General features: G+C 35.1%; 2 protein-coding genes across 3 annotated transcripts; one reads left to right on the top strand and one right to left on the bottom strand.

The window, feature by feature from the left end:
* Positions 1-2,533: 2,533 nt before the first annotated feature.
* Positions 2,534-19,082, top strand: LOC148597536 (metabotropic glutamate receptor-like). Of its 2 annotated transcripts, none has more exons than XM_088564341.1 (5): positions 2,534-3,126; positions 3,951-5,447; positions 6,389-6,543; positions 9,650-9,756; positions 10,589-19,082. In XM_088564341.1, exons 1-5 carry the CDS (start codon positions 2,647-2,649, stop codon positions 11,044-11,046), a joined length of 2,697 nt encoding a protein of 898 aa, XP_088420467.1. In that variant the 5' UTR covers positions 2,534-2,646; the 3' UTR covers positions 11,047-19,082. The 2 variants fall into 2 exon arrangements, with proteins under 2 accessions (XP_088420467.1, XP_088420466.1); XM_088564340.1 differs by having other exon boundaries at positions 9,647-9,756.
* LOC148597535 (uncharacterized) lies at positions 14,654-19,598 on the bottom strand. Its single transcript, XM_088563041.1, has 2 exons — positions 19,524-19,598; positions 14,654-16,969 (listed from the first exon to the last, which is right to left on the bottom strand). Exons 1-2 carry the CDS (start codon positions 19,596-19,598, stop codon positions 14,654-14,656), a joined length of 2,391 nt encoding a protein of 796 aa, XP_088419167.1.
* Between the last annotated feature and the right edge of the window lie 537 nt (positions 19,599-20,135).

Genomic DNA, 20,135 nt, shown 5'->3' with positions numbered 1-20,135 from the left:
TGAAACTTAGCATGATTGTTTCTTAGAGTAACCTGCACAAAGGTATTGTTTTGATTTTTGATCCGTCGAAATTCATGGCCACCGTTACTCAAAATAGAACGTAGAGGTCAGACAGCAGTTTTTCTCTTATATTTCCAAAACCGTTAGGTTTAACAAAATTCTAACTGAGTATACATTTTTAAGTGTTCAGCATGATGAATCTATATGTGGTCTACTTTTGGTGAAAACCTATTGACCCTTATAGGAGTTATTGCCCTTTTTTGGACTTTTTTGCTGCTTTTGATGTCATTACTTTCAAAAATGTTCTCCTCAGAAACTACTACATAGAATTCAATGAAAGTTTGTATGTTTGTTTCTGAGGGTATATTGCCCAAAATGACCGTTTGGTCACTGTTACTAAAATAGAATATAAGGGTCAAAATACAGTTTTTTTGCTAATACAATGTTGTAACTCCAAAACCGTGTATTATTGTATACACAGGCAAATATTTTTCACGTGAAATTCGTGTTAATCGAGCTTTATGTGAAATTCATGTGAAATTCACATGAAATTAACATGATTTTCATGTGAAATTCACTAAACACGAATTTCATGTGAACATTTCGTGTTAATTTCATGTGAAGGCTCCATTCACCCGAATTTCACGTGAACTCTGTCACTTAGTTTATTTGCTCAATTCAGGTGAAAATCAAGTGAAATTCGTGTGAAAATCATGTGAAATAATTTTGCCTGTGTATAATTGTTCACCATCAGGAGACAGACCTATACCTAAGTTTTCAAAGTGATTTGTCGTCCGATGTATGAATAATGGTTCCTGAAACAAATATTTTGTGTCGTTTTTCACGTATACTCGAACATTTTTGAAAATCTTTTCTGAAACCATGCTACAAAATTTAATGGACGTTTGCATAATTGTTTTGTAAGGTATCCTGCACAAACTGATCATTTCAAATTTTTCATTCGTCAAAACACATGGCCGTCGTTACTAAAAATAAAACATAGGGGTCAAAATGCTTTTTTTCTCTACATGTATTTTTCCTTAACTATAGAAAATAAATAATATGAAAGCTACACATAAGATAAACATGATATTCTGATTTGACTGGCAGTATTGAATTTTTTTTTACGACAATTTTCACCAGTTGCTCGGATTCCAATGATTTTTGGTTTCTTTAGAAAACACTGTGTTCTACGTTGAAGGATGATGACGTTTGTTCTTAATGGCAATTTTTCCATTCATTTTTATACTTGTTGCTATGATTTCAACGATATATGGTTAATATAGTAAATATGGTCTTCTGATTTGAATTGATATGATGAAAATGTTGAACAGCCATGGTTAAACTTCATGTTCTTTTTCAGCAAATGCCCCCTCAAGCCAGGTGGATTAAAAGGGTATAGGGGACCACTGCCCAATTTTTTTCAAGAGGTTCTAAAGTACTTTGAAGGCATTTCCAACATTGAAGTGCCTTAGGTACTGCCTCAGTTGAACTAACAGCATTTATTAATATAATATTATGGGTTTTTTTCAGCATAAACAAGGTAACAAAGCATGATACCTTTACTTCCTTAATTAAGAGGGTATGGTTTGACAGTTGAACAATTCATGCTCTTCGAAAGCCTCGTGTTTTTTGATTATCTGGTCAAGTGGGATAGAAATTCGTCAAACAGGAGAGGAAAATTCTTCTGGCATTGTAGTGACATATTATATATAGTTTGTGTTAAGATATACCATGAAGAGAATTAGGTGTATCATTGAATGAACTTTATGGTGTTTAATCCCCCCGAAGATCTCATACGCCTGTCCATGTTGGTCATAATGTGTCTTAAAAGAGTTTTTTATTTTTTAATTTGAATCCTAAGAATTGTCATTTAGTTACCGTGGATTTTATGACCTTATTGTCTTGGAGCTTATCTAAAGGTGTATTTACACTTATTGGAGACGTTTTTGGTGACGCTTACCCTACCGTTGCACCTGATCCATAATCCCAGTTTTTAGAGGAATCCCAGTTGCTCGTTTACTTCAGTTTCTTTGTATGTATTGTTCTAGTTACATGTACTTTATGTTCTTTGTTGTGATTGTGTGTTTTCCATGTCTGGTCTTTGTCCCTGGATTACATTCTTTTGATTTCCACTAGTGTCTATGTTTCCTTGATTACTTGATTACTCTTATTCTATTGAATACCCTTCATGTTTTGTAGGTTATTATAGAATTGATGAAGCAACTTCAATGGAACTACATAGCCATTATGTATGACAATGATATATACGGCACTGAAGCTAAAAATAATTTTGCTAATAAAGCAGTCACACACTCTATCTGTGTAGCAAAAGTATTTGCACTAGACGTCAACGAAATCAAGCTGTCTAAAGTCCAGGACAACATACAGGACATTGTTGGTAACAATGAGAGTCCAATAAATGGCATTGTAGTTTTTGCCCGAGGCGACAACGTGAATACTGTAGTACGCATCGCTTCAGATTTCAATGATCCGTTGTCGTTCATTTTCTCAGAAGCTATTGGTCTTTCTGATTAATTTTTTAAAAAAGAGGCGCGATTTATTTATGTAGCCGCGAAAGGATCCTTTGTCGTTTCTCCAGCGGCAATAAGAATTGAAGAATTCGAAGATCATTGGCGGGAATTAATGCAAAATGTTTCCGTCCTATTGGAAGAATCCAAAGCAAACAGTTTCTTGTCAAAAGTTTACGAAACATATTCTGGATGTCTGCCGACTACTTCTAATGTGTGTCCTGCTTTAACTTCTGACCAGCTTTCAGAAGTAAAGAAAACATCACTTTGGACTGCTTATGCCATTAAAGCCGCTTACGTACTGGCTAAACTATTGAAAGAAACACATAACAGTTTATGCCACGGTGAAAATGGCGTCTGCAATCGAATGCGAAATCGTTTGCCAAACGAAAGAGGGCTCTTAATTGAAAAACTTCGAAACGGAATGAACATAACATTTCAGTATGATTTTCCATTTGTTCCCATTGCACTTACTAATATGTCGTTACAGTTCGATACCGGAAATAATGTCAAAATGGTGACAGGACTTCCAGACTATGAGGTTTTTCAGTACATAAAGCGCAGTGATGGTTTTGATTCCTTTTATTTCGAAAAGGTAGATATATCTACATGTAATAGGGCGAAAGGGACGAAGTTTTAAGCTAGAGTAGCCTTATTGACAGCGACACAAGTTTTAATCGATTTGGGACGACTTGTCCTTGGGCCTTGTTGTTCCATAACCTGGAAGCCCGTGTAATATTTTCGTTCCACAAGTTTCTCTCAAATAACCCCGGGTCACCAGTGAGGTCTTCTGTCTTTTAATATTCAAATTTTTAAATGCAACGTTTAAATATTTCTTTCAAATTACTTAGGTTACCTTTCTATACAAATGCACAATGAATAAGTTAATTTATATAATTTTATCTTGGTTTTAACTTTATTTATAAGCGGCAATTTACCCATATATTGTGCGAATCCGTCGCTGGTGACCTGAGTCTATATTTTAGCGATACTAGGGTCGATTGACCTGGGAACCAGATTTCGTTGTTGCACAACTAACTTACTCTATATCTAGTTTGTTTTTCTCATTTGGAACTATTCGGTCATTTTGCCTGCACGAAATCCATTAATCCCGGAAAGTTCTGCTGGATTTAATTACTTCCTCTCAGACTGAAACTTCGAATGATGTATATGAAAGTTATAAGGACTACGTTTTTTTTTTGTAATATGAGACGGGTGTAACCTGCTAGAGTACGAAGTCAGATATAAAGATATTTTTTACTCAGATTTATTTTTCTTCATAATTTAAGAAACTTTGAGACGCGAGCTTTAATCATAATCATGTATCGTTGTAAAAAATACGAAATTAAACAAAAAAATCCTTGCTTTGTATTACATGTACTGTAATTGTTTTATAATTTTTTTTCTTCATTATCTTAGATAGGAACCTACAGGACTCCTGAACTACATCTTCAGTTATCTCAAATAAAGGATTACCAGACCAACAATGATGGCGCCTCTTGGCCTGACATCATACGTGCCCAGTGCAAAGAAGGGAAAACATGTAAGTCATGTATTTTGGAGGATCCATCTGAATCGGTTTATTTCCGGAACGGAGATGTACTTCTTGGAGGAATATTTCCTATATATAATGGCGGTACGGACAATCCGCTATCATGCGGGGATATACGGACTTCTGAAGGAAACGAGTTGGTCATGGCAATGGAATACATTGTAGAGCTCATAAATAACAGAACAAAACCTTATGACGTAATTTTCAAGGGAAAAACCGTTGGCATGTTAGTAATAAATAGTTGTGATCAGCCATTGTTGATTCAAAACAAGCTTACGAAACTGTTCGGGAATGACTCATTGTTACAAACAGGGGAAGTAATTGATATTAACAAAATATTAGGATTTCTTGCAGCCTACTCAAGCAGCCTCAGTGTAACAACGTCGCGTATTCTCTCGGAGTTCGGATACACTCAAGTCGCGTATGCTACGACAGCCGCAGAGCTCAGTGATCGAGAGAAATATCCGTACTTTAGCAGAGTGACCACTCCAGATACCAAACAAGCTAAAGCTATAATCAGCATCGTTACACACAGACATTATAGATCAGACTATATCCAAATTGTATTTAGTAAAGGTTGGTACGGGGAAAGTGGACTAGTCGCCATTAAAAAAGAGGCGACCAAGCATGACGTTTGCATCGTACAGGAAATTGAAATCGATGACGGAGATAATTTCAACGCCGTTTTACAGAAGCTCCGTCGCAAACCTTTTGCAAAGATAGTAATTTTGTTTATTCGAGCGCATCAAGTCGATACTCTTGTAGTGACGCTAAACGACAATATGGCCTATGGTGAATTTTTCTTTATTGCATCGGAAGCTTGGGGGTTCAGGCCAAGCCAGTTTACTGACAAACTCAAATTCGTTGGTACTATTATACTTTCTCTGCAATTGCCAGAGAATAAAAATTTTACAGACTATTTACATAGCAATCATATATCATCCAAATCCCACAACCCATGGCTATCACCTTACACATCAGCCAAGTATACTTGCCATGTCAACTCGAGCTTTGACAAAACTTATAAAGACCCTTGCAGTGCCCGGATGAAACTAGCGGCATCTAGTGGTACATGTAGGCAAGGAATTTGGACGTCTTTCGTTCTACGAGCTACGAACGCTCTCTTGGGCGGAAGTTACGAGGCATTCAAAAATATATGTGGCCCAGAAGGAAGTAAATTGTGCGACAACTACCGTAGATATCCTTTAAAAGTGCGTAATTATACCCTCAAACAGAAAGTTGATGTTGATGGAAGCGGATATTTTACAAACATTTTTGACGAAAATGGTGATGGGATTGTTGATTACACTATTTACAACCTTAAACGTAAAAGTGCTGATAGGAGTATACTCGAATATGTTCAGGTACAGTTCATGAATTATGTTACCTTCCTATTTACACCATACATGTACACGTACACAATCATTGTTATATAATAATTACAGTCATCATAATATTAAATATTTTATTTAACGAAGGTATTTTATTTAAAATACCATTTTAATCTCGTTAGAGGCCTTTAAACGTAAAACACTACAACCAATAAATTAAAACAATTGCTAGTTACGTCTAGAAAAAGATATGGTGAAACGCAACAAGTGCACCACTGTACAACCTTTATATAAACAGATTACCAAAAGATCTACAGTAAGTGTAAACACTCCGTCACGTAAACTCTGAAAGGTCCGACATTAAAAGTGACGAAATCCACGGTAACAGAACGATATCACTTTAAAAGAAATAAAAAAGGTCAAATAATGACACGAATGTCTACAATGGACACTTTAATGACCAATATTGTCAAACAATATTGACATTAGGCCAAAATCGTTCAATTTTAACCAAGTATCATTCTGCAAACCAAGAAAACATCTTCGATATAGTGGACAAACATCCGATATTAACAAAATTAGGTTAAGGCAAAATCGCCATTTAACATGCGCGTCATTTTGAAAATTTTCAATTGATGTAACTTGATATCGCAAAGCCATAAATCGTGAGAAAAAAAGCTAACGCAGGGCCAATGGTTATTTTTTTTATTGTCATATTTGTGGTTTGTTTTTTTTATTTATGTTTAATGGTAGTTTTTAATTGAAGTCACAATTTTAAGTATAAACATACAAATGGATGGATCAGAACCTTCCAAAAAGTAATATGGAAAAAGGTGGTTCCATTCTATCTTGGCTCTTTTTTGTCCCAAATTTGGTTGGATTTTCACGTTCGTATCACATTAAAATTTGTACATATTCCATTGAGAACATTCCTTATTTTTGCTAATAGAATAACGTAATGTAGATGTATCTAGGTAGGAACGTATGACCTTCAGGAGGACAAACTTGACCTTGACACCAACACAATTACGTTACCAGATGAAATCAGCATGCCTTCAACGTGTCCAAATACGAGAGCATGTGAGGCTTGTAGAGTTGGCACCGACAAGAGCATAACAGGAAGTACTAGGTATGATTCTCTACTTCCCTAATCATCAATCGGTCACTTTTTGTCTGTACCTTTGGTAAAACGTGTTGTAATTTTGGTGTTGCATAAGATGCCTTCGTCATCAAGGTATTTCCCCCAAACTGCAACTTCGGTATTATTAAGTCACTAACATTGTTAGCGACTTCTTGCACTCGTCATTTCTGTACTTTGCATTCGCATACGATTTGCATAATTATATATTACTGCTCATTAAGCTGCTAGTCGATGCCATGTTTAAAGTCATAGCTTCATACTGTAGTTCTAGCATCATACGAGATCAAAATGTACCTCTTAAATATCATACACATGTGTTCTACGTGTGGATTTGCTTGTATAAAAAAAGGGAAGTTTACATAAAAAGATGAAAATGATCGGTTAGCATTGAACATACCCAGTTCAGATTCAGACACAGGGGCTCGTTACGGTTGACTATATATATTATATACATTATCACGGCCCCGATATTTATATTTGTTGTTTAATCTGGTTCCTAATCGGGTTACCTGAGCAATAAAATCCCCCAATAACGATCCCTAGATCACTAAAAATTTGAGAGAAAGTTGTAGAACGAAAACATTACCCGTACATCCTTGTAACTGGTTGTTTTGATTGAAAAACATTCGGGTCATCACGGTTACGAAAGAATAATCATATCAAGGGAACCAAATTCTAGTGGAAGGTACCCGATTTTAGAGCATATTGCATTTGTGCCATTTCGGATGTTGGAAGCAAGCAAAAATCAGTGGCATAGAATATTTGATGATAAGCGACAGTCATTTTGAAGACTTCAATCTTAATTTTCCTTTTATTCGATTCTATGCTAAACTTTTGTTTTATGAGTTAAAGATTTTGTATTGTGCATGTAAATATTAAACTTAGTCAATACGATTTGTTTTGCTATGATTTGAATAATGTATGTAAATATACATTTATAACGGGTCAATATATTCGATCTAATGATTTTCACCGCCCGTGTCACCTTAGATCTGTGTTCACTTTTCTCTCCCCTTTCGATGAAAAAAGTATATTAATTTCTGTGTACAATGTAAACTCGCTGTTCCTATCATTTTCCTCTATTGATATTTCATCTTGTGTCCCGTCTCATATATGTGTCCTTTCATCATTAGCAGTACAATCTTTGGCAGTACATTTTTTTTTATCTCATATTCTTAGGCATTTTGAAGTATAAATAAATTTACATGTAGGTAATCATCTGATCCATACAGAGAGTATACCGTCGTTTGTTCCATACAGGCGAGTATACAATCTCCTGCTCCATACAGGTGAGTATAGCGTCTTCCTATCCATACGGATAAGTACATCGAATTCCAATCCATACAGGTGATTATACAGTCTTGTGCTCCATACAGATGAGTGCACCGTCTTCCGATCCATACAACTGAGTTCATCTAATTCCAATCCATACAGGTGATTATACAGTCTTGTGCTCCATACAGATGAGTACACCGTCTTCTGATCCATACAATGGAGTTCATCTAATTCCAATCCATACTGGTGAGTATATCGTCTTCCGTTCCATACAGGCTAGTTTACAATCTTTTGCTCCATACAGGTGAGTATACCGTCTTCCGATTCATACGGATAAGTACATTGAATTCCAATCCATACAGGTGAGTATACAGTCTTGTGATCCATACAGGTGAGTATTTCGTCTTCCGATCCATACAGGTGAGTATACAATCTCCTACTCCACACAGGTTACTACACCGTCTTCTGGTTTATGCTTATGAGTGTATCGAATTCCTATCCAAAAAAGGTGAATATACAGTCTTTTGCTCCATGCAGATGAGTATATGGTCTTCCAATCGATACAGATGAGTATACAATCTTCTGATCCGTGTAGGTGAGTATATCGAATTCGATGCATATAGGTTAGTATACCGACTTCCAATCATTGCAGGTGAGTGTACAGTCTTCCGATCCATGTAGGTGAGTATATCGAATTCCGTTCCATAAAGGTGAGGATACAGTTTTTTGCTCCATGCAGGTGCGTATACCGTCTTCCGATCCATACAGATGAGTACATCGTCATCTGATCCATGTACGTGAGTATAACGAATTCCGATCCATACAGGTGAGTATACCGACTTCTAATCTATACAGATACATTGTAAATGTATCGTCTTCCGATCCTTGTAGGTGAGTGTATCCAATTCCTATCTATACTGGTAAGTATGCTGTCTCCCATCCATAATCTCATATACCTCTCCTGGTTTTCTTCACAATCAAATCTGTCTTCTTTCTTGTCAACATTTACTCAGAATTTCATATCTTACTTACTTTTATATCACTTAATAACCGTCTGGTTGCCTCACCAGTAAGATATTCCGTTACTCCATACTTGCTTTATCGTCCAACCGTAACTCTTATGGTCCATACGTATATTTTTTTGTTTTCTTTTGAGAGATCCCTATAATCACCACTCCCCAAAACAACATAAGGACTATAACTTACATTTTTTAGCCACATCTGAACGAATATCGTAAGAGTTATCATGGACGTAAAAAACATCGTTGATATTGTACAGTGTGCCTGCTATCATGGCGTCTTTTGTTTCAGTTTCCACATCTTAATCTTATTTCCATCAAAATGAATCACAATTTACCCAGTCTTCAACCCACTCTAATATATTGTCGTTTCAGTAATGTTTAAGTCTGTGTTCCTCACATATCTCACTAATTTGAGCCGATTGACAATCAACTGATATCTCATTGCACCCCCTTTTTGTGTTCACCACTACATGTACTTAACCTTGATTCATTCTTTGTCTCGATATTATCAATACTATCAGGTTATATACAGGCAGAGTTTTTCACATGAATTTTACAACATTTTCACCTGAATGGAGAAATTTTATTTTGTAACAGAGCACACACAAATCTAGTGTGAATAGAGCCTTCATAAGAATTTTACGTGCAATTTTAAAATGAATTACACGTGAATATCACACAAATTTAGTTTAAGTCAATGTGAACTTCGTGTGAAGCTTAATTCATGTGAATTTAACCTGAACTTTTTTTTGGCCTGTGTACACGTAGTTTCACTATAATTATTTGTTTTTAAGCAGTGACAGTGGTTCAGGCAATCGAGTACTCGGATCCTTTGTTGGAATTTTTTTGTTAGTGATAGTCATCTTGGCGGTTATTGTATTTATACTACATCGTCGGTTGAAAGGTGAGTCCTATGATTGTTTTTTTTTATAATTTTTACGATGGACAAAATATGTTAAGTGCCATTCTGTGTAAGAGACAGGCAATGAGTGACACATCATTTTTTCTCAATTTGGTCTTTTTTGCCTCAATACATTTAGAAAACAAACGAAAAGCTATTTAAATTCATCCTGAAACATCTGTGACTTAGATAATTTTTGACTGCTTATATGTATGGAAGATATGTAGGAAAATTTTCCCGCCATTTTTTAATAGTACATTTCAACTGAATTTGACCTATCAGTAATTTAAATAGGCACACTTTACAAATACTTTGATAGTAATTTCGAGGTACACATACATTGTACTTGCGTAAAGCAATAAAATCTCTGTGTTTGTATACTTCATGTTCCACATCTTATGTACATTTTGCCTGATTCTTAGACAGAGAAGTACTTAAGCCTTTTTCCAAAAAAGATTTCTAGCCTATACTCTTCCCAGCTTCCCAGTGGCGGATGCAGGGGAAAATTTGTCATTTTCATGTGTAAAATGGACAAAAAATGGCAAGTAATGTCTTAGCACCCCCTTTTTGACTGAGGAACCCCGGCCGGCACCCCCACCTTTTTAAAGTGTCTGGATCTGCCCCTGCGTCTTAGATTTTACTCATGATAAATGGAACCTTTCTTTCTTCCTTTTTATTTCAAGCTTGATCACAGCTCACACCCCAAGTGATTGATCGTCTGTATCCAGTATTTGAATGTTAATATTTATTTTTATCTTTTTACTTTAACTTATCGCTTTGGTCTGAATTAACTTTTGAAAATAAGAATGAAAAATCTATCATTTATTTGCTAAAGTAAGAAGAGATGAACTATATGAAGACGAACAATACGACCAAATACGGGATGGACCAAGAAAAAATACGGTTTATGGTGTTGCAAATGTTCATGATAATTGCAGACCAGCTGTGCAGCCACTAGTTCCAACTAGAAACAGAAACGTTGAAAATCGACCGAAAGCGACACTACCAGAATCAAGAGAAAGTAACTCCTACCTTCATTTAAGTCAGGTTTCTCATATGTCAATGCTTTACACCATTCCTGATGACGACTCGTCAAAAAGGTACACTAATTGTGACGTAGTGGCGCGAGTGGTGCCCGTTAATGACAAAAGTGGGAGTGGTATTGGCGCTAGCTCTTCAGTGGAGGAAACCGAGTTTTGTTCTTCAAATCGGAGCGATGAAATTGAAGGAAGTAAAGATATTTCCGTATATCTAACGCCACCTTCACCGGAATCGGTCCAGAAATATTTGTAGATTTTGGATAATGATGTTTGATAATTATGACCCAATTTTGAAATTAAAATATATGTTTTTTTTTAATTCGTTTTTTTTTTTGTTTTTATTTTGTTTTGTTTTGTTTTTTTGATTTTGTTTTGTTTATTTGTTTTTTTTTTGTTAATCTTTCTTTTTCTACTCTTCATTATTCAAGCGACTACAAGATGACTTATTGGACTGTCACTTGAAATTCTGGCATTTTTAAAAGAAATCTTGGCATTGAGTCCCTCCGTTTAATTTTTATGGACATACTAGGGTAAAACGGCAAGACAAACATATATATTTAAAGATAAAACATGAACCTCATTAAAATCGTAAGCATGAAAATATTTTCAAAGGAAATAACTATCGAAACCTACATGTACGTATAATTTAGTGTTTTAAGTGACTGAACGCAGGTATGACGATAAGATATCGCGCGTATTTGAATTTAAATTGGGGATTCCAATTGAAAGGCAGCTTTTAAATTTTTATATCATGCATGTAACTCATTATCAAGAGTGGTACATGTATGTACATGTCGTTAGTCTTTAAATGTCGCGAATGAATTTATGTATATTTTTAAATGCCTAGAGCATTAGCTGTAAATACTGCTTTGATATGAAGCAGATATTATTACTGATATAAAATATTAAGTTCCTGAGACATTTTAGTTGTTTTATTAACAACAGTTTACCTATATACAAAACTGAAAATTGAAGGTTTACTTTCATTCTTAATTTCATTGTTCTATAACAAAATATGCATCAATGTGTTTTGTTTGTTAACTTTTTTGGTTCTGTTCTCATCATAAAATGGGTATTGTTAAATGTGATGAAAATATAACAACAGAATCACAGAAGATATATTTTTTCACTGTGTAATTATATTGTTTTCAATGTAAATTTGCAGTTTATAGGATAGTATAGCAACAAAGCACTTATTGTTTCTGAACACATCTCAACTGTGAGCTAAACAACAATAAATTGTATATCAACTACATCCATGTCAAATCAGTACCACAACTCAACGATAGTATGATCTACATGTATCATTTTTGCTAAAGTTGTTTAATTTGTTCTAGTATTTTTAACCTGTTTAGTTTGTACCCTCTGATATTTTCTAAAATCATTCATTAACACATATTTTTTATCACTACGACTTCTTGTGTCTTGTATCCTGTATGCGTCTTTCTCGTACATTTCAAAAAGCTGTTCCTCAGTGTAAATACTTCAATGCACACATAGTGATGATTTTAAGACACACTTGAGCTTATGTACATGTACATTTTGTATAGCTTCATACGGGTGGCATGGAAGAAACCAAACTTGAGATGAGGAGCATGTACATGTAGGCATGATTGATAGATACAAAACGTACTAAATGACAAAAAATAATTTTGAAAAAAATGTGAAATAAACGAACAAATATCAACATATATTTGGTAAGACTACAATCATGTAAGTACAATTTTACTCCACTGCTACAGGAATGTATATAGTTATGTATGAAGCTACTGAGATCCGTCAATATTAAGTAAAAGTATGTGTCTTTATACATTCACACATGTTGCTTTCTAGGCTTTATTTCCTGTTTTGTTTTGCTTGTTTTATTATTCATAAAAATATACAGTAAATTTACGGAAGCGTATTAAGGCCATCCTTTTTTTATTTTTTTTCAAGTTCTCCACTTAAGTCTTGGAATTTCCAACTTTATTCTTAGAATTATCAACTTTAATCTTGGAATTGTCAACTTTACTATTAGAATTATCAACTTTAAGCATGGAATTATCAACATCAATCTTGGAATTATCAACTTTAATCATGGAATTATCAACTTTAATCATGGAATTTCTAATGAGTGTCGGACTTGTGAGTTTCGGACTATCGATGTTATACATAACATCATCAAACCGGAACAAAATTCAAACTCGTCATGATAAAACTGTATATCACATCAATATCATTACGACGAAAATTAGCGCGAAAAAAAAAACGTTTCGCCGGCAATCATACTTCATTTCCTTTTTTAAAACAGATGTACCCAATGGCATTCTGCTTTTAATATGTTTTAAGTTATCAATATTTTTACGGGCGATTTGTAATTCCATTGTCTATTCTTCGTATTTTTAGGTAAGGACAACCCCTCCCCTCGGCCAATTGTACATCCCCTTAAAGCCCTGGATCCGCCCCAGTGGTCCTTTTCACAAAAAATCATAAGTGTAAAATTAGTCGTAAGTTATGAAGTCATAGTAAATTAAAGTATTGTGACGTCATAACTTACGACTAATTTTACACTTACGATTTTTTGTGAAAAGGACTACTGAATACAAAGGTATTGTAGAATCGTCATAGTATTCAGTTATTTAGTAATGGAAAACCGTGATAATGTCATAAGTCCGACGCTCATTGGTCCGACACTCACAAGTCAAACACTCATAAGTCCGACCCTCATTGGAAATTCCAAGATTAATGTTGATAATTCCATGTTTAATGTTGATAATTCCAAGATTTAAGTTGATCATTCCAGTATTAAAGTCGACTTTTTAAAAAAAAATTTAAAAAGAAGGATGGCCCTAATACGCTTCCGATCGGGCAGTGGAAAAAAATTCGAGTTTTATCATAAATAGTTCTTTTTCCATACAAATGATGATTGACGACTGCACTTTGATAAATAAAAGTAGTTCATGCGTTATTTTGAAACTAAAATAAGCAGAACTTTGCACCGATATTTTTCATCCCCAAATCAAACCCTTTTTAAACTGATGAAAACTATACTGCGATTCACTAACTTGTAAAAAAAAAACCTTATACTAGTAATTGTCAAATGTTGAAACGGTATAAGACTGGCATTGTGTACAAACTTTTTCAATGAGAAGCTTTAAAAATCAGTTAATTTCAGCACATACACATGTAGCTATTGAATTAATCTGGTCTTTTTATGATTGTTACATAACCACAAACTACGTGTATATTGGTATAGCTAATGCTGACGCATTATTACATAATAACAATACCAATCTATATAGCGTCTGTAGATTATTTATACCACCATCAAAACTTTTCGTTTTTTAATTGTATATATCGCTTACCGTGCATTCAAGTTAAACCTTGAAGAAGTTGTTTCTTAAGTGTCTGTCTCTGTAAGAATCAGGCAGTGGATGAAACATGGTAGAAAAAAACCGCCATTTTGAAAGTTTAATTTCTCTACTGCAACATCAGAATCAAGGAATAAAGACAAAAATCCATATCATGTTCGTAAATTTAATTTTAATTTTATAATTTTATTGAAATGTACCGAAAATGAACATTTCGAGAGCAGATAACTCTGCCAAAAACATCATTTTTCTAACATTCTATTGATAAATTTCAGAGCAAATTCATTGATGCAGAGATCAAATAATGGTCTTTTCAAATACAGAAAGCATCCTTCAGTGAAATCATATTGTCAGTTTCCATTTTGCCTGATTCTTACAAAAACTTAATTTATTTTCCTTTCCCAAAATTGACCAGTGAGTGTTGCCAATTAAAATTCTGTCGACTCTCACGATATCAAATATCAAATGGTTAAATGTGTTGATATAAGCCAAATATATCTATTTAGAGTTTCATGCCATTTTTGACATCATTATTTCGTCCTGCGTGAGACAAGTGCAGCTGCACCTTTCTTTATCACAGACACCTTTGGGACAGTTTTCACTACACCATTTGTCCAAACCAGGTGTATGACTCCATTCTATAGTTGCTGTACACGTTTTGGTTGTTCCTTTTAAACAACGGTCTTCCGGCTCAGGTTTAATGCCTCCCATTAACGCGGAAAACATTGACGCCATTCCGGTATCGAGTCCGTTTTTAGAACTATCTGTTCCTGACTTTCCCGCCACACCTTGCCCTCCTAAACCAGACATTGATCCTAAGTTGAAAGCATCAAATGGTAGTTCTGTTCCCAGTTTACTCAACGGAGAAGTATCAGATCTTTTTTGAGAGTTTCCGAATAAATCAAAAGGGGACCCTCCGGTTTGGTTTCCCGCTTCTGAAACAAACAAGTTATCAAATGGGGAGCCTGCTTGTGGGTTGTTAAACAAACCTCCCCCTTCGCCTCCTCCCATTCCAATCCCTTCACCCCCCGCACCGGATATCTGATTGAGTATTCCAGATAAATCCAAATTAATTGCACCACCTTGTTTATTGCCAGACGGTGGAATATTCAGCTTAAGTCCCCCGTTTTTTCCTTGCTGGACGTTTGCTCCACCTCCGTTACCACTGCCTTGGTTTTGTCCCGAGTTCAAACTTCCTTGGTTGCCCCCATTTAAGAAACCTCCTTGATTTCCACTATCCCAACCACCGCCTTGGCCTCCATTATTCATACCACCGCCTTGTTCCATTGCCTGACCACCGACTTGGAAACCTTGGTCCACCCCAGCCCCAGCAGTCCAGCCACCACCTCCTGTCCCTTCATTCCAGCCGCTACTACTGACACCTGAATTCCAACCATTACCTCCCCTACTTCCACCAGCATTCCAGTCCACTATTCCAGCACTCTTGTCTTGTGGTAGTTGTACAGGTATTCCATTTTGACCGCCGCCTTGCCCATTACCCATAAGTGCTGAATTGTGTACCAGGACATCTCCTGGTCCGGCATTAGCAGCGTTAGCGGCGGAGTTGTGAACAAGTACATCTCCAGGTGTATTTGCCATAACATCTCCCAATACGGGACCTCCTTGTCCCGGTGCAGTAGGACCCTGCACATCAATTTTAACTTGAACTGTTTCTGTTTCTATTCCCTGTAAAGGTGTCACAATATCTGGTGGCATTTGAGATGAAGCTCTGGGAGCATGACCGTCTACAGGAGTGAACAGTGTTAGAGGTTCTAATGGATTGATAGGAGCATCTATCACTTGAATGGGCTGTGCGGAACCACCACCACCTCCTCTTATTATTGACACACCGTTGTCCAAAACTACTCCATCAGCTCCGTCTGTAATAATTGTTCTGCCACCAGCTCCATTGCCAATACCTTGATTTTTTCCTAGTACGTCACCAATGTCTCTTCCCATACTCTGGACGTTTCCAAATACGTCACCAGCGCCATCAGATATCATTAGCGCTCCCCCTCCTGCAGTTGCTGATCCTGCAATATCAACGCCGCCATTCTCAATTACTCCTAGCCCATTAGCGTCTGCACCAATAAATTCGACACCATTAAAGTCAATTCCCAGACCGTTTAAATCTAGTCCATTTCCGTTACCAATCCAATCACCTACACCATTTCCGCTTCCGCCCATACCAATTCCTTCTAAAATAATACCGTTTCCTAAATCTTGTACACCTAAATCAGGTATCGGTTCCGCTCCTGTATCAAGTCCAAATCCTACTCCTGTTCCAGGAATAAATTGACCCATAGGGCGAAATTGTTCTCCTCTATCAATTCCGCTGGACACTCTGTTCGGAAAGTTGAATGGCGTGGTATCCGGTACACACTGACAGTTACAAGTGAGAGGACAAACTCCTTCGCCACATCCAAGTGCACAAAGTTCGTTAGTAGCTTCCCCGTAAATTTGAGCACGACACGAAACCATGTGATTAAAGTTACAGGATGGAATTAACTGTCTTTTGTCGACTGGTAATAAAAGATACGGTATAATAGCCTTAGAAAATTTCACTTTGTATTTAGGCAGACATTCACATATGCATGGCTTAAAACATGGCTTTCCTTTACACATCGTAAGACATTTCCTGACGGGTTTGCCCTTTATTTCCAAGTACGGGGCTTTGTAACATTTAGATATAAAGTCTTTTGGGCATATCCTTGGACGTTTACTGTAGTCAAATTCAAATTCAGCTCTTTGCCACTTTTGTATTGCCTGTTTACCGACTTGAAGGGGTATGACTCTTGCATTTTTACCGCCAAGTGAGATCTTTGGCTGCAACAATAGACGAGTTAAATTTAACAAATCTGTCTAGTATACATAAAATGTATAAGTATTAAACACGAATTATAGAATAGATTTCGGATCACTTTTTTAGATGTAAAAAATTGAAAGTAAATTCGCAATTAAAGGATTGTTTTAACTTTTGACCTGGTTATGCGACATAATCCACTTTGGAGCAGTTCACGTTTCATGAACCTTGGAGGGGTTTAGGCCGAGCCAAGTAAAATTATACCTTTTTTTCCTGTTACGTGTCAGGAAAAAATGAGTCGGTAGGTCATGATTTTATTTATATATTTTATTTACTTTATTCCCCAAATGTTATAGAAAATAACTTTTAAAAAATCTTATTAACCGCCGGAACTTTGTGGAAACCGAAAATTGACTACTATCTGTCGTTTGATGGTACTTTTTGTTGTTTGTTAACTTGAAAATAAGTTAGTCGGTGTCATTGCATGAGGTGGTCGGGTATAATACTTAACATAAAGTTTGCTATAGTGAAAACAGTCCATTACAGACCAGTAAGTATAAAAAAGTATTGTATATCAAGATTTAGAAAGGGGTGCTTATAATGAACTGGTCGAATTTTTACAAAATGATAAAATATTATACAATTAACAATCCAGTTTTAGACAAAAATATTTTACTGATACATGTCCCATTCATTTGTTAGATTATCTAAGAATTAACAACAGATATATTTATTAGAATGATAATGTAGAACATGCAGAAGGCATTTGATGCTGTCGATATTTGATAGTATTTTATGTAATAAACTTAAAGTAATGGGTGTAAAGACAGTAGATCCAAGGACTGGCGTGCCGGGGGGTACGCCCCCTAATTCGGTAATAAAAAAAAATTTCACCATAGGTTTCACCTCATAATATTTTTAGTCTTGCTTTGCATGGCATTTAATTCAATTAACGCCCCACCCCCACCGCCACCTCAAATCCTGGATCCGCCTCTGATATCTATCAGATAGAGTTCAGTTTGTGTCTGTCAGAACCCATGACGTTTACCTGTTGTGTGCCTCAAGATAGTATCTTGGGGCCTGTGGTATTTTTGACTTATGATAATGATATGTCAATAAACATGGATACTGATTGTAAACTTATTCTATACATGCATGCAGATGATAGTGCAATTTCATATACACATAAATATAATAATGTTATATCATCTAAGTCAGGCAGAATTTTAGAGCTATGTTCAAATTGGTTAATAGACAATAAGTAATCATTAAATCTAAGAAAAGACAGAACGTATGTTATTTGGTCCCAACAGACAGCTTCAGCAAATAACAGATTTTAGTATTTAGTTGTACATATAGATAGAATTTTGAATTTTGAAAATGTAGTTTTAAAAATTGTAACAAATATTAGTGGACGGCATTGACAAAAAAAAAATACAAGTGTTACAAAATAAGGTTTTTTCTCTCCTTGATTTGGGCCCAAATTAAGCATAAATTGTAAAAAGCTCGACAGTCACATAAGCTTACTGTACCAGACTGGGTTAGTCATCTTAGAATTAACTTAGTGTATAATATTTATCATGGATTAGCCCCAGATTATTTATTTTTGCAATAACCAATGTGAAATCCGAGGTGCTTCAAATTTAAATATTATAATTCCGGACTCAAAACTTTGTAGCAAAAATAGTTTCACATTTAACGCAATTATTGATTGGAACAAATAGCCCATTTCTTCCAAAAATATTTAAAAAATAATAAAATAAAATAAAAAAAGCATTTAAAAATGGGGTTAGAAATTTTTTTAGCAGACGCTACAGTGTATAAGAAGAGAACAAACTGAATATATGTTTTTAATATACATCATAGATATAAGATATAACGTTTTACTTTACATGTATAAAGAATCACTGTATGTAACATTAATATATTTATAAGTATTTTCATGTAGCTTTTTCAAATTATGGACCCCATTCAAAATAAGCTGCTTTGACTATATGGTTAATACAAGGCTGTCGAGTTTTTTTAATTTGTTTATCTATTATCTATTATATAACTCATATATTTTAAATAAATATGATGTAAAATGTTGTATTTTGTATATGTATATTTGGTTTGCCTGAATAAATATTATTATTATTGTGTTTTTTTGGGTGTGAACACCGTTTTCTTACCAAAATTAATCAAAAATACAAAATTGACAGAATATATGTTTTGTGAACTTTATGCAATTCCATTGTCCTTTCAATAAAAAATTAACAGAAATCTTTATATTTTCCCCATTTGTTATGGTTTTAAGTACATGTAAATCTTTTAAAACTTTATGTATTTATTTTAGGCCAATGAGATCCTTTATCGTCCTGTCTCCTTCTATTAGTTTTGTGTAAAAAGTGAGTAAAAATATTAAAATGATAGCTTGGAACACCCTTTTGTTCGTCTTCGGAACGGGACCCACTTTAATCAATTTATTCATCTGCCCTTTGGACAGCTTATAATATACATGCTTAAGTACCAATCCATATAAAATTCTGAAACTGCCCATAGTACATGTATTTATGATTCTTGTAGCAGAAAACTCACCAACAAACGATATTTGGGACTACGTAGGTCATATGTTGATGTCTGCATACAGATCTGTATTTCAGAGAAACCCATACATCAAGAACGATAACACTTGCAATGTGTCAATTTAAAGAGGTAGATCTAGCGTAAGGGACATACCTCTTGAAATCAGTGATATGTTTGTATCTTATTCAATTTCATCAAAGCCTTTCAAGCTTTCATTTGAAACAGAATGAAATCAATCCTATAGTTACTTTGATGCTTACATGAGATTGGTACAAAATGCTGAATACAAACATTCCAATAATTTGTAAGAGCTATGTCCTTTACCTTAGGTCTACCTCCTTAATACAGATTTTTATTTCAAAAATAAAACACTCGAATGGTAAACAAAGACTTGTTATGTGGTCTGTAACCGTTTCTGAACAAGAAACGAAAGTGGATTTGGTTGATTTTTGACATGCATGAATCACCTCTTGTCTGATATTTAATGAAGACAGCTATTTAAACTGTTATCAACCATTCTTCCAAATGCTTTAATCCTTGATTAAACTATTTTCTGTCTTTTATGGGTTTTACGTATAATCAAGAGTAAAAGTCGTGTCAATTATTTTAAATTTGCTTCTAGTC

Source organism: Perna viridis, chromosome 15 (genome assembly GCF_037379345.1).
Source record: "Perna viridis isolate PV_CMFRI_1.1 ecotype Kerala chromosome 15, ASM3737934v1, whole genome shotgun sequence".
Taxonomy (NCBI): domain Eukaryota; kingdom Metazoa; phylum Mollusca; class Bivalvia; order Mytilida; family Mytilidae; genus Perna; species Perna viridis.
The sequence above is the reverse complement of the archived record's forward strand: the minus strand, read 5'-3'. Positions and strand labels throughout refer to the sequence as shown.